A 27,036-nucleotide genomic window follows, 5' to 3' on the forward strand; every position below is an offset into this window, starting at 1 on the left:
ACAGCAGAACCGCTCACCAGACGGTAACAGGGATCTTACTCGATCAGTGTGATGATTGTTCGTAGAATGGGGACGATGTTCCAATATTACGGCATCATCGGCAAAGTGGAATAGGCACAGTAGGATGACAACAGTCCGATTTGAGTGACCTTCATATGGCCATCCATGGGCCCGGTAGGTGTGTGGAGAGCACCATGACGGCTTCTACAGATCGGCAGGTCATTGTTGATCATGTACACCCATTCATGCCGGTCATATTTCCAGTTCGGAATGGCATTTTTCATTAGAACAACACTCCTTGCCACAATGCGAACATTGTGCTGCAGTGGTTCGAGGGGTACAGTAGCGAATTTCAATGCCCTAAACTCACCCAATTGAACACCTTTGGAAGTCACTGAACATTAGATCTAAACTCATCAACACGCTCCACGAAATTTACAGGAATGAAGTAACTTGTGTATGCAGATGTGGTACGCCCTGCTTCCAACCATCTACCAAGGTCCAATTATTTCCATCCAAATCGCATGGCTACTGTTCTGCGAGCCAAAGGTGTGAACATCCCATATATTTGATAGGTGGTTATAATGTTCTGGCTAGTTTTAAAAATTCTTTGGAACAATATACCTAGGCTAGTTCCTAGATTTAAGTACCAACAAAATCAAGCAAGATTTTTATTTATAGATAATTTTCAACCACTTTCATTTATGTTGCATATGTAATAGTTAAAATGATTTGTTGCGCAACTTCCGATTGCTAGTACTGTGAAAAATAAGAATGCTACATCATTCTTGCAGACGCAGTACTACTGCACCAGTGAAGAAGGGCGAACTGCAAACAATCAGCAATTTCCTGGACTGAATTTCAAGCCCAATTATAGCTCTGAACAACAAGAACAAGTGCTTCAAGTTCTTAACGAGAGTTCTGTGACAGAACTTGCCAGGTAGGTGTGTGACAGATTTAAAGTCAATTGCAAATGTTTGAAATTTCGTTTATATTCCATTGTCGATCAGCTTTGCTAATTTATTGTATGATGAACTTACAGAACTTCATCTATCTTTAAACACAAACAAACTATTTGTCGAGCAAAACAGTATAGTCACATTTAAAAACTACAAAGCTTAATTCCAATCTAACTAAAAAAAAATACCACCGAAATATTCTTTCAGGCAGATGATCGATCGATTAAAGTCAAGTGGAATGTTGGCACTTTCTTGAATAGCAGATCAAATTGTCTTGAACGATTTGACGTATTATTATTATTATTATTATTATTATTATTATTATTATTATTATTATTATTATTATTATTATTATTATTATTATTATTATTATTATTATTTGATGCAAGGTGAAACAGGACCTATCATAGATTGGGCGTAGCTAGTTGCACTGATCAGGTACTGAATCAAAGTAGCTAAATTACTACATGTAATTACCATAAACTCTTATTAATTACTTATCTTATTTATTCAGTTATTAACTTGAACATAATCTAAATACACTGACGAATCATGCCGTAGTCTGATCTTAAAATTACAATCTAACTACTCACTACAATTATCAAATTCAGCATAACCACAGACTGTACATTTCTTTCTTTTGTATTACTGGACGTACCTGACGTTAAAACACTAGCCATTCGTTGCCAACTCTGATATCCCCCACTATTCAATTCCCAACATTATTATTATTAATTTGCGATTTGCTGTGGTGTTTAAATCCTGACGTTTCAAAAGCAGCGAGCTCCTCCGTGGCTAAGCGGTTAGTGTACGCGCCTTTGGCGTGGGAGGCCCGGGTTCGATTCTCGGCGGGAGCTCTTGTGGTTCGGATTCCACGTTAATCAGTAGGTCCATGTCTCATATAGCCTCGTTGCTGAACGGGGCGTTAAACTCAAAATCAACTCAACATTCAAAAGCAGCAACCAGTTCAACTAACATTGTTGAATAAACAGTACAAGACTCATCTCTCCTCAACAATGGTTGGTGGTAACGTGTAAATCTTAAATTTTCTAACAGAAAATAAAAGTGGAAATACCTGAAAAAACATCTAAAAGCCGCAAATTGTCTATCAATAGATATGCAACTTATCGTATTATTTAGTAACTGTTACATTTTCTGTCTATCTAATGCAAGTGTTTGACGTTGTAATATGGTAATTCTTTCCTGATATCGTCTATATACTCGTTCCTTGTGTTCCAATTAGAATGTTGGTCGATTGTGAGTGTGTCTTTTCTGCTGGTCTAGTGTCTACCGCGCACCCCTTTGGTGGTAGATTCCCAGTGAGAGAGTCTTACAATTTTTGAACGCTTTACGGTGATTCGAATTCTACCCTTATCAGTAGACTCACGTTTCATATAACCTCGGAGCTGAAAAGGGATGCTAAACTCGAGCCAAGCAAAAATCGATTGTAAGTGTCGAATTAAATGACTTATCTTGAACTTTTTTCTTTTCTCTGTTGTGAACATTTTTTTTTTCTTGGTTGCGTTTTCATGATGTGTGCAACATTTTTCTCTGTCCCTGCGTCGTAAACGCTCTCTGATTTTTCTCTTTCATTTTCTTCTTTTCGTTCACATAAATTACATCCTATACGAAACTCTTAGTAAATCTTTCCCGTGCCATTATTGATTTCTTCGATGTTAAATGCCCTATCTTTTCTGTAGGATATCTGCATTACCTGTGCTATTTTAACTCACGTCGTTTTCACATTTCTATCCGAATGTGAAATTCTTCCGTCGAATTCTTACTGTTAAATATTGAAATGGCTTCACTTCGTAAAGGAAAACTCTTGCTTCCACCTATTCTTTTTTCATGCACTTGGAAATTTATTTATTTATATCAGGATTTCATCTTGAGTTTCTCACTCAGATCCGCTAATGCTTCTTGCAAGTATCCTTCCTTGTAAGCGACAAATGCAATGTGCACTGTGAATCCTATTCTTTTGAACAGTATCCCATTTGTCGAACTTGTCTCTTTTATTATGAACGAAGGAATCTGTCAATGCTTCTGCTAAATACGTGTACACACTGGTAAAACTCTTCACCGTTGACTTAGGCCTTTTGCTGTTTTCGCTTCCTTTTGTTTTTCTTTTCTCATTTACTATTTTGGTTTCTGCACAGCTCTTATATCTTTCTTCTGTCTCGTAGTCGAGTGTCCGTAACGTAAAAGTTCCAGCCTATATTGTATAACACTTTTCATATCCATAAAATTTATTAGTACATCTTCGTTAAGTGGGGTAATTTGTTTAATAATTAATCGTAGATTTAGTATATTCTATCTAGTTCCTGTATTTCCGATATATTCTGTTCTAATTCTTTTCTACTATTTGATAACCCTGTACAGGAGTTTTGACGCATATGGTAGCATATTGATAGCATTTTCATAGTTCTGTGCAGTCTTCTTTGAAGTTGAAACTTGTAACGGATTAAACATTTTTGGTCGTAACAATCTTTTTCCGCTCGTTTTCCAGTTTGATTTATTAGTTCTGATTGCTTAAATTATCATTAAAATAAGTTTTCCTTATTGACCCCGCCAATAGTAATCTGCACCCAGATGCTTTTAGCAAAAAACGCAGATTATTCCCAATGTAAATATGTACACTCATGTCCAAAATTATTGTCGCATACCTATAACTGCTTTCTTGTAAAAATATAATTTGATAATGATTTTGCAGGGTATTTTCAATACTGATACTATGTGTATAATCGGAAAATGTATATTTGTGGTAAATTTCATAGGAAAAGAATTATAAATACGAAAGTTATAATGAGTAAAATAAAATGTTACTAAATTGACAATAAATTTTTATTTTCGTTTTATTGTTCTTATTTACTGCTCTTTTGACATGAAATTTGCCACATACATGTCTTTGCCGATTATACACATACTAACATTATAAGAAATACCGGGCGAATTCGTTATCAAATTAGGGGCCGCGGTGGCTCAGTGGTAGAGTTCGATCCCAGCCCCCGCCAAGTGAACTTTGTGGTGGACAAACACCGTGTGCGTGGGTTTTCTCGGGGTTCTCCCGTTTCCTTCCACTTTCTTCATTCCACCATTTCATTCATTACTCATCATCACCGTCTCCTTTAGCCTAACCGGCATAACCGTGGGACGTAAAGCTCAAAAATTTCATTTTTTCGTTATCAAATTATGTTCCTACAACAACGTATTTATAGACATGCGACAATAATTTTGGACATAAGTGTACATAATAATTTGTAACTTTTCTCACTTTACTTGAGGTTACATGTAAGTAGTTTAAGTATTCTGTTTATCCAATTTTATGCAATTTTGTTCATAAAATGGCGGACACTTTATGCTATATTTGTCATATCCTTTGATGCTTGCGTCTGTGCCATGATTTTGCGATCTAGTGAATTTAATGTGCACATTAGTGGATCTAGTAGATTTAGTTTTACTCTCTCTTTTCTGTTCTTATATTGAAATCGAAAGATGAGAAGAAGCTTTAACTAGTTACTCTGTAATACCAGACGTTAAGATTATTAACATACTGTTACGATACTACACATCGGAGGTCCTTGGTTCGATTCCATCGACGGACTTTTGGATTCACGACATCTACTTCTCTGGATTATTATTTTTTTTTCTTTTATCGGAAACTTCAATTATGTAGTCTGAAGCTTCCTGGAAGCATTTCTGTATACCTTTTTGTTTTATCAAAGAGAAGTGCAATAGCAGATTCCTTTAACCTTATAACGAGTCAATATCTTTGTTTCTCTACCTTTGTGCAGTCTGTCAACTTCCTACTTGTGTCTGGCTACGTTTTCATTTCTTGGCCATATCACTATACTGCGTTTGAGGACATTGCTCACATCCAGCTAAATTGTAAATATTTCTAGCGCTCACTTAGCAGTCCTCTAGCTTACTCAATGGATTGTTTCAGCTACAAGATATTGTCAGGTAACTACGTCGGCGTTTATTGTCAAGTTTGTATTTGGTGTGTACTCCTTTTTGCTGAGATTTAGCTTCGCACTTGGATTTTCTTAGAAAGTACAACTCAGGATTATGAGGTGAATTCCCCAGCTTATGAGGTCTTCAACTCTCAAACGTTTTGAGTTATGTGACGTTATGAACACGGTGTTATAAGGAGGTTAGATTTTATGGATTGACCATATTTGGTATTGAGGAGATCAGGAGGTATGGTTAAGGCCTCGGTACACTGAATACTTACTGAATTGCGACCACTTATCGAATATTTTGTTGCTCCACTTTTTGCTCAGAGGACGGTCTGGACACGGCGTGGCATGGATTTTGGTAGTTTCTGATATGCTTCCACAGGGATCTGACACCATATGTTCCTGATGGCATCCTACAATGAGTCTACAGATGTCAGTGCAGGAGTCATGGTGCGAAGAGCTCGTTCCACATCTCATAAATGTTCTATAGGATTAAGATCCGGTGAGTTAGGGTTAGGGGTGATTCACATGTAACTGTACCAAAATTTTGCTCAATATATTTTTCGCTTAAACGCAAACTCTGCGTTAGTGCATTATGTGACGTTCATCTAAATTCGTACGTTTTGAGTGGTGTATGCTTCTCATTGACTGTGCTGCCGCCAGGTGGTGCTAAAAGACAGAGTAAAAGAAAAGGAAAAGGAAAGAATGGAGTTTTTGAAGTGTAATAGTTAGATTTCAGTGTGTTAGTGTGTGTGTGAAGCATGATTAAGCTGTTTTTTACTGATCATGTTTCGATCTCGACCCCAGATATTGTTTAAAAAGAGTATAAGTTGTCATGTGGTCTAGAAAATCCATCGTTATCCTCGAATGTGCATAAACGATCAGTAAAAATAGTATTGATAATATGAATATTCTAGTGGTTTCTACGTAAGTCGTTGTTAAAGTAAATCAGCCCCAAGTAATACTTTATAATGACAAGGGGACGTGATCGAGATTAAGAGTGAAACAAAGGACTTGGCAAGTTGCATTTGATGGTAATGGACTCATGATCAGCGACCAACACAAAAAATGTCGAAATAAGTCAATTCTTCAACAGAAATCACAATATAATGTTGTCATCGTGTCTGCCTGGAATGACTGTTTATTAAATTCTTCGAATTGGAAGAAAGGACGGTTTTTGCGAGTGGATTCGTCGGATATAGTGTTTCTACTTAAAATGTGATCACAACCATTGACGAGCCATGGCGGACTAAAACTTTTGAAGTGAGTAATTAAAAGTATACTTACGAATTCATTACGTAATTGGGGCAACAAATGTTAAGAAAAACTTATTTATCTCAGGTACGTTTATTCATTTCCAATAAATGGCACTATAATATGTAATTTTGTCAGTTCCTTCTTTCACAGATTGCATGACGAGACGAGAACGTGATTGTTGAATTACTTATGTTCAATCCATGAAAGTAGGTGATGCTCTCATCTATTTTCTACAACGCACCTTAGGGCTCCTTCCAGGTGATTCCGTCCGGATCTGGACCATTACGGTATACTGCATCGGGCTTTCCTTGAACGATTGTCGCGGGAACGAACTTTCTGAACCCTTAAATAAATAGTGCAAAGCTATATTATTCGGGGGCCAAGAGTAGAGAGTTCTCCGCGGTGGCCGGTTAAGGATGGTGCGTGCTGAGCAGCGCAAAGCTGTACCGTAATAGAATGGCTTTGCCGAACAGGGACAGACAAGAATCGAACCCAGGGTCGTAATAGAATGGCTAAGCCTTTCACAGGGCCAAAAGTCCCAATCAGGAAGGTACACGGATCGAGCCCGGATACCGTAATACACATGCTCCAGCTTCGTGGAATTTTCCTTAGCCAAGCAAGTACAGTCCTGGCTTATTGACACCGTGCATTGTTGTCCTGGAAAATGTCTTCGTGTGGATAGAAGTGTTACATTGTAGGATGTGCGTGATCCTCTAACACATGCAGGAACACAACGGATGTCTCGCTGTGGTCCATGCACACGAACCGTCCTAGTCCATACCAACAGTAGTATCCTCAAACCACACAGCCGTCCCTACTTGTCTGTACAGTACGCATCATGCACGAGGGGTCCATAGTTTCGTGCTGTTGGCGTCAAACATGCACACGCCTGTCCGAGAGGAGCAGGGTTTGAAAAAACCCGGGCTTTTTTGAAAAAGCCCAACCCACCTGGGCCCATATGGGTTTTTTCGGGTTTAATTGTTTTTTTTTCGGGCTTAATCGGTTTTTTCGAAATATTTCAATGTCTTTGGGGTAAAAGTGTTAAAATGTGATTTATATTTCAAGATTGTCATTGTCACAACTTGCAACAATTTTCAACTCACTGCTGTTTTGAAAATAAATGACCGCCATTTTGAAATATTACATTCGATCGCCGAGAAAATCTATACAGCAAATTTAACATATCTCCTGCTTCCACCGCCAAAATTTCAACTTAAAAGACTGAAAATTGCGCTTCGTAGCGTGGATACTCGCTGGTTTGGAAAATTTCTCTCCATTTTGATATTTTACGTTGGTATGCCGCCAAAATCTATATAGGAAATGTACAGTGTCTCGAGGTTGTACTCTGAAAATTTTAACTTAAAAGGCCGAAAGTTGTGCCATGTAGTGTGTGTGGTAGAGGCAGACAAATGAGTTGAGTTGATTTTGTGTTTAACGTCCCTTTCAGCAGCGAGGCTATATGAGACGGGACCTACTGATTAACGTGAAATCCGAACTACATGAGCTCCCTCCGGGAAGCAAACCCGGGTCCCACGCCGAAGACGCGTACACTAACCGCATAGCCATGAAGGAGCTCGGCAGACAAACAAATGTAGATCAAGTCATCCAGAAGCCTGACTGACGTTCGCCAAATATGAATACCAAAAGGGGTCTATTAATTTAAAACAAAGATACAATTCATGTTGTATGAAATAAATAAATGTTTTAAAATATCTTATATGAAGTTAACATCTTCCAGCGTAAATAAAACCTGCCATATTTTCTCCATGAGAATACGCGGCCTCAGATTCCCCACCCCCTCAACTTTCCAACAAAATGCAATGAACTGTACTCTGGTTATGTACAAAAGTATAATAGGTCGCCTTGGCTCAGTGGTAGAGCGTTCATCTCTAGTGCATGGGGTTTCTAGTTTGATCCCAACTCGCGCCAAGTGAGCTTTGTAGTAGACAAACACCTTGTGCGTGGGTTTTTTCCGGATTCTCACGTTTCCTCCCGCTTTCTTCATTACGTCATTTCATTTAGTTCTCATCATCACCGTCACCTTGAGCATAGCAGGCATAACCGTGAGACTAAAACTAAAAGATTTCCTTTTATTTATTTATTTATTTATTTATTTATTTATTTATTTATTTTCAATATAATAGGCGAAAGTTCACTAAACAGCAGCTGCTTTTCTCTGTTCGTACCTTGCAATTAATTGTACAGACTGAAGATGTCAAAAAACTTAAGATGTGCTATAAAAATGCTTTACAGAAAACAATATGCAAATTGTTTAAATGGGGTAGAATCTACCTTCAATATTCTTCGCGCGTTTGGCAATATTTATTTACATGGCTGTATTTGCCAAAATTACGTTCGTCAGTTTAATCCGATGAAAAGCTGATTTTTCTCCTTGTGTCGTGTGTAATTGTCAGGACCAGATTTACATTTTTCTAAGACCTGGACCAAAGCACAATTCTGTACCCCTAGCCTCTGAAAAAGATTATAATTCTTGTTAACTTATCTAATGTGTTGCTGAAGAAAAGGTTAGTCATCTTCCCTGTGTTTGTAAATGTAGAATCTCTCAAAGCTTTTTTTTTTTTTTTAAATCTTCCGGAGAGTATCCGAGTTTCCATCAAGTGCAATGGAAAAAGTAGCGTTGTAAATTTCGCTCGCTATCAAGTCGAACAGGATGGTGTAATAACATCCTCACATCCTCGAAACTGTTACATGCAACAGCGTACTGTTCATTCACTAATTACAGGATTCCCAGCCAATGTCAGAACTTTTTGTTTTTCACTTTTCGAATAAGCTGATATTGATAGCAGAAATGAAACGGAGTTAAAATACGGGACATTTCCCTGTCCCGACTAAATTTACGGGGACGCGGGACACAGGCCCAAAAACGGGACGTATGGCAGGCTTAAGCATAAAATAAATATTCACAGTATTCACAATATTCACAGTATTCATTTCCGATCCTTCTGTGTTTAATTCGGGAATTCCACGAGCATTTCTTTCATGGCGTGTACATCAAAACTTCCACTAGTACCGAAATTTGAGCTCAACACTTGAAATAGTAATCGTTACATAGTCTTCGGAACCCCGAACATTAAGCTTCTTAAATTTGACAAGAATTTTTACGCTATTGCTGGTGTTGATTTTACAGAATGCTTATTTGAAGAGTAGCAACAAATGACTGAACTAAACTGTTATTGTTGGAAAACCAAATTTTTAGTTGAAGAAACGTGTTTTACATCAAAGGTAAGAAATAATACTAATAGTTTTACTAATGTATTTACATATGTACTATTAGTACCGGCACCTATGACCTTAAACCCATCAAACGTATGAGTGATAATGTCCCTCGGTGTCGCAAAGTCGACGAGGACACTATTCCCGGAAAATATTTTCTAAAGTACAAAATTGCTTATTTTACTTCAAATAGGCTATAAGCATAATCCATACATTAATTTGTTCTATAACTATCTCAAGCTAAGGTAAGTTCTTTTTTTTTTTTTTTTTTTTTTCTAATTCATTTATTGCATTCAGAACTGTATAAAGGTCTTATGTTGAATGTTGTATGCTTAACGTGAAAGCCTCTAATTCGCCCAAGGAAAGTCTAAAATCTGATAAAAATCACTTACAATGTGATCACCTTAGATGTACCAATAATATACTAACAAATAGATCAAAAACCCAGGTGGGTTTTAAAGTGGGTTTTTTTCAGATGGGTCCAACCCGAAAAAAACCACCGGGTTTTTTCGGGCTGGGCTCACTTGGGCAAACCCTGGAGAGGAGTAGCACAAACCGTGATTTATTGGACCAACACACCCGTTTCCAATCATATACGGTCCAATTAGCGTGTTCCTGTGCCCAAGCGCGACGAAGTCGGTAGTTATGAGTCGTAAGGAGTGGGTCGTTTGCTGTGGAACTTCATGCGTGCCAGTGTACACTGTATAGTTGCATAGGATATGGGTATTATGCATCCACCATTGTATTGGTCACTTAATTCCCGGACATTGATGGTTCGTTTGGCTATCACGAGCTGTTAGACGCTATGCTTACCCCACGTTTTGAACTTCCGTACGCCCCTGCAGTTCCATCTCTTGAAGATCGTTACCCCATTTTCTTCCCACTCTCTGTATACAATCAGTATGCAGGAACGGGCACATCCGACAAGTATTGCTGTCTGGGTTATTGGTGCACCTATTACTCGAGTACCAACAATCATACCCTATTGGAATGCGGATAAATCATGCCCACCTCCCATTATAACAGTGTGCTGTGTGCCAACATATAGCCTCGAATGTGTTATTTCTATGCAATACTACCAATCGGAGTGGTCATGTAATCAGCTCGGCTGCTGGCTACACTTCCTTGTGTGGAGGGGTGGTCGCAATTCAGTGAGCTCTCAGTATACTTGCATTGTAGTGAGCTAACACGAATTTTAATTAATATTTAAGCTGTTTTGTGATGTGTTCTGTTCACATGATGCGTTATTATAAACGAAATGTGTAGTTAGATACTTCTGCCGCGGATCTTTCTATCCTCCGCTTATTCATCAAATTTCTGTAGATATAAATAATATTGAAGATCTCGCAACCTGCAGCTCGGAACAGCCGAAGCAAATAAACCTATAAGCTAGAATGTTATACTTGATCAATGCAGGGGTGTATACCTACTTTTGGGCCACCCTGTATAATGGCTAAAGCTATTGTTCCTCATAAATGGATTATGAAGTAAACGTGCTATTGCACATTTGTGTTATGTTAATGTACAAGGGTTGCGCATGAGTTTTGTGCGTCTGTAAGAGTTGTTCCTAATAACTGTTACTTTCTTATCGCTAACTCACGCACTTCCATTCCATATCTGGAGTGTCGGTGAAATCCTGGTTATTTATAAATTGTTGTCAACCGGCGCTTTGACCTCCTGTGAAGATGGAAGACACCGAAGGAGGAAACAGATTAGAACGCCCTTGTTAAAATCTGTCTGTTCCTTTCTTGTCATCTGTGTGGCATTTAGTAATGTTATTTTATTTTACTTTAATTCCTACTCCTTTTACTAGTTGTAGTTGTGTTCTAATTGTTAGGAAGGTAAATGAAACATTTACTTCGTTGATTGCTTCTGTAAGCGTTTTTGTGCACTGTTTATAACTTATTCTGCGGCCTTGTTCACCAGGTTAAATCATGAAGACCGAATAACTTTATAAACACTTTTTTACTTTTGTTCCAACATAGAGTTTTTACTTTTGTTGTGTGTTAACATAGAAGATACTTATATATATAAACCGAATAATATATAAAAAGTACTTAATCTTATATCCAGGAGAGGAGAAGAAACATTTCTTTATAGTTTCATTGCCCTCTGGCGCAACTTTTACATAGTGATCTGCTCTGCGAGACTGGTAACATGTAGGTAGAATCTTTTCCATGAAGTTTCTCTTCTTAAGGTTGAACAAATACGTTATAAGGTAAATAGGCGTTTTACTTATTTCAAGATTGAATAGTACTTTTTCTTGTATTCTAATTATTGTTTGTGATGGCTTCTTGTTGAGGTATACATGTTGAATGTTGTAATAAAAGGTAAATGAAAACACTTGATATTGACACTAATTCAACTTTTCAGTGTTTCATCTTGAGATAATGATCAAATTGAACATCGTCTAAATCCTGGTTTGTTCTCACATACAAGTTTTTTTTTAATTATATATATATATATATATATATATATATATATATATATATATATATATATATATATATATATATATATATATATATATATATATATATATAAGTAAGTAAAGTGATAACAGTTTTGTATATGTTATTAACAGTTGAGAAATGCGAAATTTTGTGACATATAACATGATAATGATGGATTTCTCAACCGAAAATAACATGTCAGGGTTCCTACTGATCTGGAGATATCTACTTCCCTGACTTCTCTCCGACGACTTTCATGTCAGGTATCGGATGACGTTGATATATAAATAAGGAATAAATAACGGTGAATATTTATATGTGAGAACATTTATTTTATAGAGACAAATAGTAATCAATTGATCATACGTACATTCCACTTACCTCCCATAAAAATCTGAGCAACGTCTCATACTGTGATCATTTATGGTTGGCTAAGCTGAAATTGGTGTGCAATTAATGTTAGAAAAAAATATATTTTATAAAATTTCCCTGACTTTCCCTGATCTCTGCACCATTTTCCCTGACTTCCCTGGCCAGTAGGAACCCTGCATATAGAATACTGTCACTGCTTTGGAGCTCTTTCTGTGTTTGGTAGGGTGCTATGCTCTTCAGACTGCCTTTAGTTTTACGGTAAAAATGGTGCGAATTTTACTCCAAATCACTATTCTTAACTAAATTTTCTTAACTTTTTATAATCTTATACCTAAGTACATATTTTTCAGGTTCAGCGTTCCACAAGCTCGTGCGAAGAACTTGAGCTCGTATCGTAAGAAGCATGGAAATTTTGAGCGTCTTGAGCAGGTGTTGGAAGTAAATGGATTTGGTGTGAAGTTGTTAGAGAAGATCTGTGATAGCATTTTATACGGCAGTGAAGATGAGAAAGAGGTCGGCCCTAAAAGACTGCAGCTGATAAACCCACAACTTAGCGAAGAAAGGAGAAATGTAAGATTGAGACTAAATTGTACAGTATTATCATTAACTTTTCAGGACTGACAGGTATTTCAAGAAAATCGTAGACCTTTACGTTGGCAGCCCTAGTATCCCTTCTAACTGTCACAGGGACAAGAACGATACCTTGTTGAAAAGCTAATGGAACACAGATTCTAACGAGCTAACTTTTGTGCCCCTCGTGCCAAACCCGTAGAAGAAGAAAAAGATTTGTTTTAAAAAATGAGATTTTTTGTTTTTGGAAATTTGTGAGGCTGGCAACACTGTTACTTGTCGTACGCAGGAAAAAAATATTTTCACATGTACGCCAGACATTGGGCACAATCATGTAAAAAAAGTGAAGGGCGAAAGTTCAATACCAAGTTCGAAACGTGTTTCCTACAGGAATCACACTGTACATATTTTTCGAAATATAGTTTGGTCTACCCTGACGTTGGCAGCCCTAACGACGCCCCTAATTGTCACAGAGATATGAGTTCATTGGAAAGTTCAAGGGACAAAGATTCCAACAAGGTAACTTTTGTGCCCCCACCCCTTGCGTGTTGCCATAGCTCTGCAAACTTAAAAAAAAAAAAAGTATTTTTTTTTTCGATTTTTTGATTTTCTTCTTATTCTTTTAGGGGTTGGGCCCAGGGAACAAAAAATACCTCATTGGAATCTGGGTCCCATAAGCTTTCCAACGTGAAATGGCTGAATCTCTGTGGCAATAAGGGACAAGTTTCCTCCCCACAAGTGCTGGGAGGAGGGGGAACTAAAAACATCCAAAATTTCTCCCTACCCTTCCGCTGCGGGGCCTCCGATATGGATGAAATGCACACCATTGGAAAGATTGATCCTTCCTGAAGACATAGACACCTAAATCGTCTCTCTAGGTTAATTAAGAGACTAGCTACAGAGGTTTAAACTGCTGGCTCAGCCCCATAGCCGTTAGTTCTGAGAAGGGTAAGTATTCTCCATTATTTACAGAGGAGAACATGGTAGTTCCGTGGTAAAACGCTTACCTATGTTGCGAGGTGTCCCTAGTTCGATCCCAGGCGATGTGATTTTGTGGTGGATAACATCAAATTCGTTTTCTCGAAATTCTCCTACATTCTCATTCTATAAATTCTTTCATTCACTTACATTAATCATCCATCTCATTTAGCCTATAGAACATAATCGTGGGACGTAATTTTATTATTATAATTATTATTTTAATTAGGCTATAAAATTTCAAGTGATCAATAATAACTGAATTATATGATATACTAATAATGAGTTTAAAATTTTCCTGGCAGCACTGCGAAGTCGACAATGGATAGACGGTTACATAGATGTAGTGGTCTCGAAAACTTGGAAGGATCACCATATCTACATCGTTTACAGTGTTTGCTTCACATCATTTGCCTATAATGAGTAACATTTAAAATACGTTTTTTAGTCGCTTAAAGCTAAGTCTCTTGTGAAATTTTAAATTTAATTGGCTTTGTATGTTTATAAACTCATATAAGTCTTCTTGATAACTTTTGTTTTGAAATTACAAAACGTACTGATTCTTTCAATAGCTTTGCACTTGATATATTGCTTGCGTGATATATAATCGTGACGTCACATCCTATTGAAATCGCCCTATTGACATAATTTTACATTACTAATTTATGTATGCTTCTCAGAGGCGTGGTAGAAGGAAGTCACATCGCTAATAAAATAACCTTACATCACTTCAAAATACGGGAAGGAAACTTACCTAATATACTCTAATTCTTGAAAAAATGAAATGAAATCTTTAAGTTGAACGTCCCACGATTATGCCGGTTAGGCTAAAGGAGACGGTGATAATGAGAAATGAGTGAAATGGTGGAATGAAGAAAGTGGGAGGGAACGGGAGAACCTCGAGAAAACCCACGAGTACGGTGTTTGTCCACCACAAAGTCCACACAGCGTGAGCTGGGATCGAACCAGGGACCCCAAGCACCGGAGGTGAACGCTCTACCACTGAGCCACCGCGCCCCCACTCTAGTTCTTGAGTATGTGTATTGGGAAGCGGTCATGATTATGTGTGTACCGGCACTTTCCGAGACAACGATTGCTCTCTTAATAGGCTATATCTGAAAGAGGCTCATTTGGAAGCAGTATAGAAAAGGAAGACAGAATATTAGTTGACTGATAATTCTATCGTCACGATACCTAGGTAGAGAATCCATCTCTTATGGCAACAAATTTCTGACTAGTTAAAATATTTCCCCTAGATTGAGAAGAAAACATTATATGTTTCTTAGCCTTTCGTATTTCATATGTATAACGAGCGCATGGGATATAGAAAGTTTAATTTTATGGACGATGATCAGTGAACATTGAATCGGAGTGAATATCGAATTAGCATACGAGAGAAAAAAAAGTGATGGCCTTTATTTCGTGACTTAATCGATGTGGCAGTCAATAATGCGTGGATAGTTCACCGACAATCAGAAAAGAAAAACGACGAATCTGATTTTCGAAGAGTAGTTGCACACTGCTAACTAACCAAATCTGCTAATGCACTATCCTAGTATCCATTCTAGGTCCTAGTTACTCATAATCTATTTTTGTCGTGAAATGTGGCAAGGAATTGAGATTGGACGATATATATATTTTATATGACATGAATAGAAAAGGTATCGTTGTGTTGGCTAAGTATACGTAGTTGAAAAAAAGTAAGAAACACGATCACTCCGAAAGTAATGCCTTCTTTTTATTTATTTTATTTTTTAATGTAAATTACTAGAGATACAGAGAACGGAATTACAGAATAGAATAAGGTAAGTTTCACTACTTGCAGTCATTTTTCCAAATAATCGCTACCATTCGTTATGCATTTTTGCGAACGATGAACAAGAGCCTGTATGTCACGTTCGTAGTTATCGGAGCCAGCAGAAACAAGTTAATTTTTACAGCTTCGGCATCAGGAAAATGTTGTCCACATAGTACATTTATCATGGAGCCAAAGAAATGGAAGTCGGACGGCACCAACTCCGGATTGTATGGTGGTTGTGCTGGGATAGTTCAACCAAACTTCACAATAAGCTTTTGGTCGTAATACTCGTATAGGCCTTGGCGTTATCGTGTTACAGACGAAAGCCATTCTTCTTAACTGGAATTAGGGCGTTCAATTTAGTCAGTGTCTTTTTGTAGCGTTCTAAATCCACAGTTTATTCAGGCTTCGAAACATCCACAAGAATCACACTTTGCGTATCTCAAAAGAGGGAGCACATCAATTTTCTTGCAGATGGCTGTCTTGAACTTCTTTTCTGATGGAGAATTCTCAGGATTCCTTTGGATTCTGGCTTGCAGTGGTAGCACCACGTTTTATCATCGATGGTTATGCTGAAATTGTCACTTTCAGCTTCGTACTCGTCCAGTAGGTTTCGACACATATGAATGCGCTTTTTGTGATCGTCGGAACCGAGCTCGCACAAACTTTGCCTTAACTATGGTTATCTAATATCTTTCCCAAGACATTTAGTCAACATTTAGCTTTACACACAATTCCGTGGTCTTAATCCGCCAATCAGCACGGATGAGTTGATCGAGGCACTGTTTGTTGGGAATTCAACAGCTGAGCAGGGGCGCCTGGGCCGTGGCGCATCCTTTTCACCATTTCTGACCCATTTCCTTATGTACTTACATCCATTGTATCCTCTCCCATACATCTTCAATAGGCATTGATAAATGTTAATGGATACAATTTGCTTTAGTCAGGAACTCAATAACGCATGTTTGTTTCGTACGCATCTCTATGTGAGATGTTATTTTGGTTGCTGCTGGTTTCTGTTGGAAGAGAACGAAAATAACAGATTATTAGCAAGAAGATTTCACCTTTACCACAACACCAATAGCATACTCTTCGGACGTTACACATAAACACAAAAGAAAAGGATATGTAAGTTTAATTTTTGGATTATTTGATTTAGTCTTTGAAAAGGTGTCTGTAGTTGATATTCATGTTTGTACATTGTTTGTATTTTCTCAATCAATTTTCAAGCAGCCACACTGGCGAAGAGACAAGATGTGCCTTAAAAATATATGTGACATTGAACTTTAATGGGTGAACCAGCATATTCGTGTCACTTGTAAAATATAAATTTCATGTCAACTGTGTACTCTCCCAAGATTTCAGTTTATTAATTCTACAACCAACAAAAAAGTTAATTACAATAATCTAAAATTTCACTCCAATTCTCATGCACAGGGTGGACAAGTTTTAAAATGAATTTAGTTCCAATTGTGAAAAATATAAGTTATCTAGGATTTTTTATTCTATTTTTGCTAAAGGAAGGATATAGAATTGAAAAAAAAAAAAGAAAGAAAGAAAGAAAGAAAATAGTGATAACACACAGGTCTGCAACCAAAAAGCTGTTTGCATAAGTTTAGCTGATTTTTACGCTTCTGGGTGCACCGAAGTCGAAAATGATCCCCGTTTCTTCCTGGGACGTCAAGTTTTTGCACAATCGAAATGTAACGTGGTCAAACAGGTAGCTAGAAATCGTTAAATTGCAAATGCATCACACGACAATAAAAATGAACATAGAAGATTAAATGTATTTGTGCTCCCCGAAACATGAAAATACATGTAAATTGGTCTGGATGGGGATTACTAACATATCGTAATGTGTCATGAATGAGAGTACGAGATTACAAAGAAAAACCGAAAACAATAAATTTGTTCATAAAACAAATTTAGTAAGATTACATCTTAGATCCGTAAAACGATGGTAAGTAGTTCTGGCTACACTGTTTGTTGCGTACTACGAGTGCGCGGGTTTTTGTTGGCCCTGATATTAGAAAACTCGTATCGGACAAAGTTCAATCACTCCAACTCAAAAAGAGGCTTGGGTTGCCTTTACTGAGGTCATCAAAACGTTTTTGGGAAACCAAAAGGACCCACAGTACAAGAAAATGGTGGAAAAAATGTTGCACGCGTTCCGAAAGCTTGGTTGCTCCATGAGCTTTAAGGTCCATTTTCTCAACTCCCACCTCGACTACTTTCCTGACAATGTGGGAGCAGTGATGAAGAGCAGGGGGAGCGTTTCCATCAAGATATCAAAGAAATGGAACGACGGTATCAGGGGGACTGGAGTGTTACGATGATGGCAGACTACTGCTGGATGTTGTTTAAGGATCTTCCGGTAGCCACCTACAAAAGAACAAGCTCCAAACGAAGTTTGTCCTTTAAAAAAAGACGATTTCACAAGCAATCTGATTGAGGGTGGTAATACTTTTTTTGTCTTCACATGTGTGCGTGTTTCTGTACATTAATTTATGTTACACTGTTAATGGTGTTTCTATAAATCGCATATTTTTGTTCAACAATGACCACCCGTTTGTTCGAAACCCAACGTCCCAGGGCAAAATAGTTGTCATTCCTGGATTCAGCGCACCCCAACACATACGAATCAGTTAACTAAACCGAAACAGCTTAGCATTGCTTTATTTTTGCAGACGTGTTTAATCTTTTAACTGTGCAACACTCGTTTTTCAAAAAGCAAAATTTTATTAGAGTTTCAAGCAGTGAGTTGTTTATCTTTTCTCTCAGAAAGGTTCCACAGAAAGAGAAAAATCTTAAGAAGAAATACTTCTAGTTTAGCACCTTTTTAGATATCTTTATCAAAGTTTTAGCAAACACTGAAACCGTCTGATTGAAGTATGCCATTGATAAAAGTACCAGCGAACACTGAAACCGTCTGATTGAAGTATGCCATTGATAAAAGTATCAGCGAACACTGAAACTGTCTGATTGAAGTATTCCATTGATAAACGTATCAGTGAACACTGAAACCGTCTGATTGAAGTATGCCATTGATAAAAGTACCAGCGAACACTGAAACCGTCTGATTGAAGTATGCCATTGATAAAAGTATCAGCGAACACTGAAACTGTCTGATTGAAGTATTCCATTGATAAACGTATCAGTGAACACCGAAACCGTCTAGTTGAAGTATGCCATTGATAAAAGTACCAGCGAACACTGAAACCGTCTGATTGAAGTATGCCATTGATAAAAGTACCAGCGAACACTGAAACCGTCTGATTGAAGTATGCCATTGATAAAAGTATCAGCGAACACTGAAACTGTCTGATTGAAGTATTCCATTGATAAACGTATCAGTGAACACCGAAACCGTCTAGTTGAAGTATGCCATTGATAAAAGTACCAGCGAACACTGAAACCGTCTGATTGAAGTATGCCATTGATAAAAGTATCAGCGAACACTGAAACTGTCTGATTGAAGTATTCCATTGATAAACGTATCAGTGAACACCGAAACCGTCTAGTTGAAGTATGCCATTGATAAAAGTACCAGCGAACACTGAAACCGTCTGATTGAAGTATGCCATTGATAAAAGTATCAGCGAACACTGAAACCGTCTGATTGAAGTACAGCAATTCGTGATACAGGGTAAGACAATTCATATTTGAATTATGTATCTTATGTCATCTATCAGCAATTATTAAGCTCTGTATTTGAAATTTACATTCCGTTTCAATTTAGAGATTACATAAGATTTCATATGCATTAATGAGGAATCCGAAACATGTTAGCTTCTGCTGAAAATCTTGAGCTTCAAAGGCGAGAAAGCTAACCATTGAGCTGAAGAAAAGCTCAATGTAGAAAATCTTATAATTTACTTTCTTACAAAAAATTTCTTATTTTAATATTATTGCCTTTTATTTATTATGAACATCATTTATTATTCCAAGATTACTGTATTTTCTGCGGAGTTCACCTTCATGGAAGGAAGATTTATTGGAACGATCCGATAATACCGTAAAATCTGGTTTAGAATCTATTCTAAATTGCTCCTTGGGGATAGCCAGTGCTATTCAGCCGCTTCACTAGAATCGGCTGTTAAAATATTTCGAGTTTGGAGAACCGTTTGTTATACAAAGACATAACAGGAAATTTTAGTTAAACTATCTTTGTTTTTAGAAATCCTTACAGGTACAGGGTTAAACATATGATCTCTCAGAACAAAGTATAAGCGTTTATTTCTTAATTTCAAATGCTCAGATATCAAGAATAGGAACTGGGATCATATGAATGTAGTGATGAGGGTTATTTATATTTGAAATGCATACATATCATTATGAACGATTGGATTACGGTCTTTCGAACTTCTGTGGTTTGTTTTCTAGGAGAGCTATATCTAGCTACCTATCAATGTACTCCCTCTCTGTATATACGTATATATATATATATACATACATATATATATATATATATATATATATATGTACAGGGTGTTAATGAACTATACCGACAAACTGTAAGAGGTGTTTCCCTACATCAAAATAAGAGAAAAATTTCATATGGACCTGTGGGGAAAAGTGCATAGTTTCAGAGCTAGGGCTGTCCAAAATCGTGAAAAAGCTAAATTTCAAGAGGCACTATTTCGAATTCGAGAGACTGTGGATGGTTGTCCTTATCAGCATAAAGGAAGCCACGCATACGCAATTCAAAAATGCGTATTTCTCTAATGTTCAATTGGTGTACAGAGTATTCCCTGCAGGGTGAAATTCCCAGACATGCTCAACCGAATTTTGAGATATGCTCTGACTTTATGATTGGTCCAAATTAGGCAAACGATAATCCTTGATAGCAGTGAACACGGAATCATTTGGCACAATGTCGGAAGTGTTAAGAATCGTTAGCAGCGCAGTCTCTCGTACTCGGAAAAACGCATGCTGCTGTTTCTTTCACGCTTATAAATGAAGGAAACGTGAAATATACCATGACGAAATACATTGCATCACACGTTATTTCGAACACAAAAGAACATGGAACTGACGCTTCATAACACTTCCAACTTCCCTCCGAAGCATTGGATGTCCATTGTTGTCAAGGCTTACCTCCTGCCTACTTTGGACCATCCTTGAAATCAGGGTATATCTGAAAATTCTATTGAGAGTGTATCTGAGAATTACACCCTGTAGGGAATACCCTGTACACCTATTGAAAATTGATGAAATATGCACTTTTGGATTGTGAATGTGTGGCTTCCTTTACGCTGATAATTACCACTATCCACAGTTTCTGGAATTCGAAATAGGGCCTGTTGAAATTCAGCTTTTTCGCGATTTTGGACAGCCCTAGCTCTGAAACTACGCGCTTTTCGCCATAGATCCATATGAACTTTTTCTCTTATTTTAATGTGAGGAATCGCCTCTTACAGTTTGTCAGTATAATTCATTAACACCCTGTATATATAACCAGTTGTTAAAAAAAATAGAATAACACCATTGAGGATAACACATGGCTTCAGGCTTCTCTGCCAGTTGGTTTTGGTGGATTGGACATCCGACGAGCCATAGATTTGGCTATTTCCGCATTTTTGGCATCATTCTGTAGTGGTCGATGTCTAATAGAGTCACTTCCCCAACAGGATTTAAGCTTCCACATCGATTCTGAAGTTAAAGATTGCTCTTCCACTTTGTCATTGCAAGTTGGCTCTGAATACCCGAATTTAGTACCAGAGTGAAGCCATCCATGTGGAAAGAACCTATTTTCAAATCGCACTTCTCCTCTTCAGACGGCCTAGAAGACAAGACTAGACATTTCTGCATCATCCATAGAAGCAGGAGCTTGGCTTAAAGCTTTACCTTCATTCTCTCTAGGTCTTCATCTCAGTAATGAGAGTTTTCGAATAACAGTTGCGTTACGGTTGGGAGCAAATATTTCTGAACATCATAAATGTCAGGCATATAAGAACCCAGTAGATAAAAAGGGACTGCATGGATTGTCTTGCATAAAAAGTATAGAAAGATATCCCCGACACTAAAGTGTGAATAACATTATAATGAGAGCACTCATTTCAGCAGGTATACCAGCAATAAGAGAGCCAAATGGATGTAATAGTACAGATGGAATGACACTTATACCTTGGAAAAGAAGCAAATCATTAATTTGGAATTTTACATGCACAGATACTTTCGCTCCTTCTGATCTTCCTTTCTCCTTACTCCAGGCGGGCAATGTAGTTAGTCGAAAAGAAACAGAAAAACAAGAAAATATAGGAACCTAACAGAGAATGCCAATTTGTAACCATTGCCATTGAATCCAGTGGATCGTGGGACAAAGAAGGCCTTACAAAGGAAGTAGGTAAACACATCACCCATTTATCCGGTGGTGATAGAGCAAATACCTTCCTAATTCAAAGAATAAATATTGCAGTACAAAGAGGTAATGTAGCCTCTATATTGAGAACCATACTACTAGGTAAAGAGCTAGACGAGATTTTCCTGCTTTAAAACACCTTCCATTATGTTACCTATTTTTTTTTTCTGCTAGAAGAAGAAGATTGATTAAACAATTAATGAATAAATAATTTCCTTAAATTTATTAAGAGAAAACTACATCGAAATTTAGGGTTAAGTTTCCTACAATTATTTCGCACAATATTAATTAAGTGTATTTTTTAAAATTTTTTTTCTAGAGCCTGCAGAGCGTCGTCGGAGTGCGCTTGGGTTTTGATTCTATAAGTTGGGCACATATCGAGCGTGGAGGCGAAGTTTTGAACTGGAACATATGTCAATTACAAAATGACAATAGAAGGCTACAGAATACGGCTTTGTTTGAATCGGTAAGTATGGCTGTGTACCTGACGTTTAGATGTTATAATTATGCTAAATAAATAAGTTAATGCTGTCTCCTATTGAAGGCCACTGTATGCTTATTAGTATAAACAATTTATTAAATATAAGGTGCCATCAAATGAAAAGGTCTTCCATGGGAAGACATTATTATTAAGTTCGTTACATAAATTTGCCATATGCGTTAAAATACTTATCCAACGTGGTTGCCAGCAGATGAATGCCTTGGTAGAAGTCCTTGAACTAGGAAGTAACTATTGTGTCATAGCAGCCTGCATCCGAGGCATAGCGACGTCCTCTGATGTGTTACTTCATTGAGCTGAAAATTTGAACATCACATTGGACTCAAGTCAGGACTTAAAGCAGGATGATCGAGTACTTCTCAATCAAAGGAACCCAATAGGTCCTGTGTTTGACTACGTGGGAGACTAGCATTATCGTGGTGAAACGACGCCTGTTCTGACTTTGTCGCACCAATTGGGCACACAATTTCATGTAACGAAGTTTATTCATCCCAATGCTCTACACATTACCGTAGATACTTACATTTGGTCACTAATAGGTCTTCTCCTGGGAGACAATGCGCATGCGCTAATGCTCCACCACTGCCATGTCAGATACACGACACTGTAGATATACAGAGTGGCCACAAAGTTACATTACTCCTGAAAGTAAGTAACATAAACCATTAAACGTACGTAAATACTACACAGAAAGAACTGAATGACATAAATAACAATGCTTTCGAGAAATTTTATTGACATAGGAAACATTAAGTATTCAAAGGATCAGTCTGTCGACCGTCATTCTCATGACAAAGGATAATACACCGCCAGGTTCTGTGCGACATTTTGCGGAACATTGCAAGTGTAACTTGAGTGAAAGCTTGTTTCACAGTTTCTGTAAGTTCGGCTATGGCATCGTAATGGTTTCCGTGCAACGATGCCCTTTATGAAACCCCATAGCGCATTATCATAGGAGCTGAGGTCTGGGCTTCATGGTGGTCAGGCAAGTGGTGCGGCCAGATCCGGACTGCCATGACTAATCCAACGCCCAGGAAAGAATTCCATAAGATATTCGCGTATGGCGAGGGCATAATGGGCAGGTACCCCATCATGTTTCGCTCATGCACGCAACAACTTGCAGTAACACGTTCTTCATATTGTAACTGGAAGTATCAGCCATGATTCATACAATCTGAAACAATGGAAAACCTTACATTAGCATTTATAAAAGGGTAACGGGAAAACTTACATTAGCATTTATCGAGGGGTAACGAGAAAATTTAAATTGGCATTTATCAAAGGGTAACGGAACTTTGTGGCCACCCTATATATAACACGTGTTTTGGGAGTATTTTGAAGTGAACCTTATTTAATTGAAAATTAGTGTGCTTAATGAGATATCTATTTCTATAAAATTATGAGCATAATTTTGGAAAACTGAAACGAAATCTTTATTTAACCTCCTGTGGTTATGCTCTTAGGCTAACGAAGTTGATTAGTAGATACAAGTAAAAGAAGATGGAAGAACAGAGAGAATGAAGATGGTCGAAGTGGAAAGAAAATAACCTCTAAAACTCCGGACACAATTTTCCACCCCAAGTTTAGATAATCTGGATATAGTTAAACGATATCTGTCAGTATTGACAGAGTGGCCATTATCGATGACTTAAAAAAAAAGGAGCAGTTATAGGGAAAAGACAACGTAAGGAGTTCCATATCTTCTTTTGTTCTAAAACTAACGGATACTCTTGTTCTCCCACTGGGAGTTTTCTTCTACTTACCGTATTTGCGCGAATATAGGCCGCACTTCCCCCCCCCCTAAATTTTGGCTTGAAAAACCATGGTGCGGCTTATAATCGAGATTTTCTCCTTCGGATCATAAATTGTCAATTGCAAAATGGCATGTACATGTATCTTGTGGGTTGGAATTAATGCCATTACAAGTTGCTGCAGTTACTTTTATGTAAACCATCAAAGACTTAAGAAGAAAACAGCAGAAAAAACTTACCTTGTTCTCAAAAATTGGCACCTTCATTGGGTACCGGGAACACCCTACACTGACGCGCGCACACACACACACACACAAAACACTTGTATAGTTAATACTTTTATTAACAGGAATATGTATCTTTATTTTACGGTATATATAATATATACAGAATATTTATATACAGTAATTGTTCTTGAAAAAAGAAAAACACTTCTGTTTCGCAAAACTGTGTCAGCTTGTTCGTATCTACCCAAATCAAACACAATCCCTTTCCACCATTTCAGGATAACCAGCGTTTGATTCTTCACCCTCTTTAGACAATCTGGAATGCTGCGCAGAGTCACTATCACAATGAAGGTCATCTCCATGAGTCACCCTTAGTTATGCGGGAGTTGAAGCGGAGGGAGGGAGATGCATCTCAAAGTACTTTCTACTTGAACTTTCTCGTAAATTTAGTACTGCGGCGTATATTTGAGATTTACTTTTTTCTATAATCTCGTGTCAAAAGTTTAGGTGCGGCCTATATTCGTGCAAATACGGTGGGTGCTCACGTTCATTTTCTCGAAATGACCAATATGATCTCAGCAAACCAAAATATTAAGCCATCTCTAAGCAACAAAACATATGTAAAAATGCGTGACATTACTATTTGATTTGTTAATCGCATGAATATATTTTGATAGGAACTGTACGTGTCGTGAATATGCTACTTACGCAGCAATTGGTCAGCTTTATACAGATTCTGTACATTCTCACAGATTCACAAAATGATATAAATCTGAAGTCACTGCGGACCAGTTGATATTTAATTTCATTGTAACAAATGAATTTCAGAGGTCCTTAAATTTCGTTGCATTATTTTACTGTAGTAATATATTAGTGTTTCTCTCTCCTCAGGTGTATCAAGTAAAGAGCAATCTTCCAGTGGCCGATGTATACGTGATGGAAGGCTTCCCAAGCACAACACCACAGCCTGCGTACCTCTCATCGTATTTACATCTAAGTGAGGTAAAAGCGATGTTGCTGGCGCTTCTCAATAGTGATTTTGGTGTGATCGGACAGCATCGAGTGTTCTTTATGAGGTCACGTGCTGTGGGGAAGATGTTTAACATTCAAGTAGGCTCCGAAAGAGTTTCTGGCCAGCTGTTGTTGGAGAACATAATTGAAGGGCACGACACGAATGATGCCTATAGCAGAATTCACGTCCCCGAAGATATTAAAGGGGAATATAGAAGGAAACCGGGACAGTCGAGAGAACAAATGTGTCAAGCGTTATTGTTAACAATGGCATTCTTTGATCTTATAGTATACAAGAACCCTGTAAGTATAAAAAGTTTATCCAGTCGATAGATGTAGCAATAAAAGAGTAATTGTATTTATTTTGCGTTTTTGATGGAATTAATATTTTCACATTCCTGTGTTTTAGATGTTATTCTTTATCTGTTCATTGTATCCTACTATTCAACTGTATAGCCCTGTGTGGGCCTCATCTACGTGTACCAGTTTCCTTTATTTTTTCTTGTCATTAGTTTCTCTGCCCATCTGGTTCTTTTCATTATTCACGCGTTTACATTTATCTCACCTGCCACCTTCGTTTAAGGCTTTCTTTTCTTGTGTTGGAATAGATCTTTTCGTAATGATTTTGGCAAAATACTGTTCATTTCTAAGTATCAAAATTACCTCAATCTTTGTGGCTGTATATGAGGTACCAAAAAAGTTTTGTTAGATTTCCACGACACTACGAGCCAAATATAGATATATATATTTCACCCAACCCCATCTCAATCTGTGAGTCTATATATAAGTTCCAAAAAAGGTGCTGCCAAGTGTCCAGCCCATATCCATCTTCGTAGCTGTTTGTTAAGTACCCAAAAAGTTCTGTTTGATTACCACGAGCTCTAAGTGTCCTCTGTCTCTTAATCTTTGTGGTTGTATATAAAGTACCCTCCAAAAAAGTTCTGTCAAATTTCTGTGCGTCCCAGCCCATGTGAGTCTTTGTAGCTCTATATCGAATACCCAATAAACTCTGTCGAATTTCCACGCGCTCTAAGTGTCCAGCCCATGTCCATCTTTGTGGCTGTATATTAAGTGCTAAAAAAACGTTCTGTCGGATTTCGACGAGCCTTAAGTGTCCAGCCCATCTCAATCTGTATGGCTGTATATTGGGTCGATTCTTAAGTTCATGCGATTCTTATATTTTATATTTTATTTTTATTCTGCTGTTCTGTTAATTCAAATACAAAATAGAAGTAACATTAACATATTCTACGAATGTAACAATATATTGCATGCATTTTACTGTCACACACATTTACTCACAATCACTCAGTGGTGTATTCACCTCCACTATCTATGACCTTCTGCCAACGCTCAGGTAGCAGTTCAATGCCTCGCCTTTAGAACTGTTTTGATTTTGATTGGAAGAAATCTGTTAGCCATTGGTCAAGAGAAGCTTTCCTGTGCTGTTCTGTCAGCAATTGCTTAATTCCCGTTCGCTGCACAAATTGTTCTCGCAGCTTCTGCTGCACTGGATCCTCGGTTAAACTCGAAGAGTAAAATGTGACGGAAATGATCACTTTTCTCAACTTGACATTCCAATTAGCACAATCAAGAAAACCTGTGTTTCA

The 27,036-nt window shown here is 37.6% G+C and overlaps 1 protein-coding gene across 1 annotated transcript in view; it reads left to right on the plus strand.

The window, feature by feature from the left end:
• LOC145680354 (transcription elongation factor, mitochondrial) overlaps positions 1-25,788 on the plus strand; it is a 45,884-nt gene extending 20,096 nt beyond the window's left edge. Inside the window, exons 2-5 of the mRNA XM_081750759.1 lie at positions 795-940; positions 12,582-12,801; positions 22,258-22,404; positions 25,307-25,788. Coding sequence (XP_081606885.1) covers positions 795-940; positions 12,582-12,801; positions 22,258-22,404; positions 25,307-25,759 — 966 coding nt within the window. The 3' untranslated portion in view covers positions 25,760-25,788. The remainder of the gene's footprint in view (positions 1-794; positions 941-12,581; positions 12,802-22,257; positions 22,405-25,306) is intronic.
• Positions 25,789-27,036: the final 1,248 nt, after the last annotated feature.

The sequence above is a fragment of the Thermobia domestica genome, chromosome 3 (assembly GCF_964235325.1).
Source record: "Thermobia domestica chromosome 3, izTheDome1.hap1.1, whole genome shotgun sequence".
Classification (NCBI taxonomy): Eukaryota; Metazoa; Arthropoda; class Insecta; order Zygentoma; family Lepismatidae; genus Thermobia; species Thermobia domestica.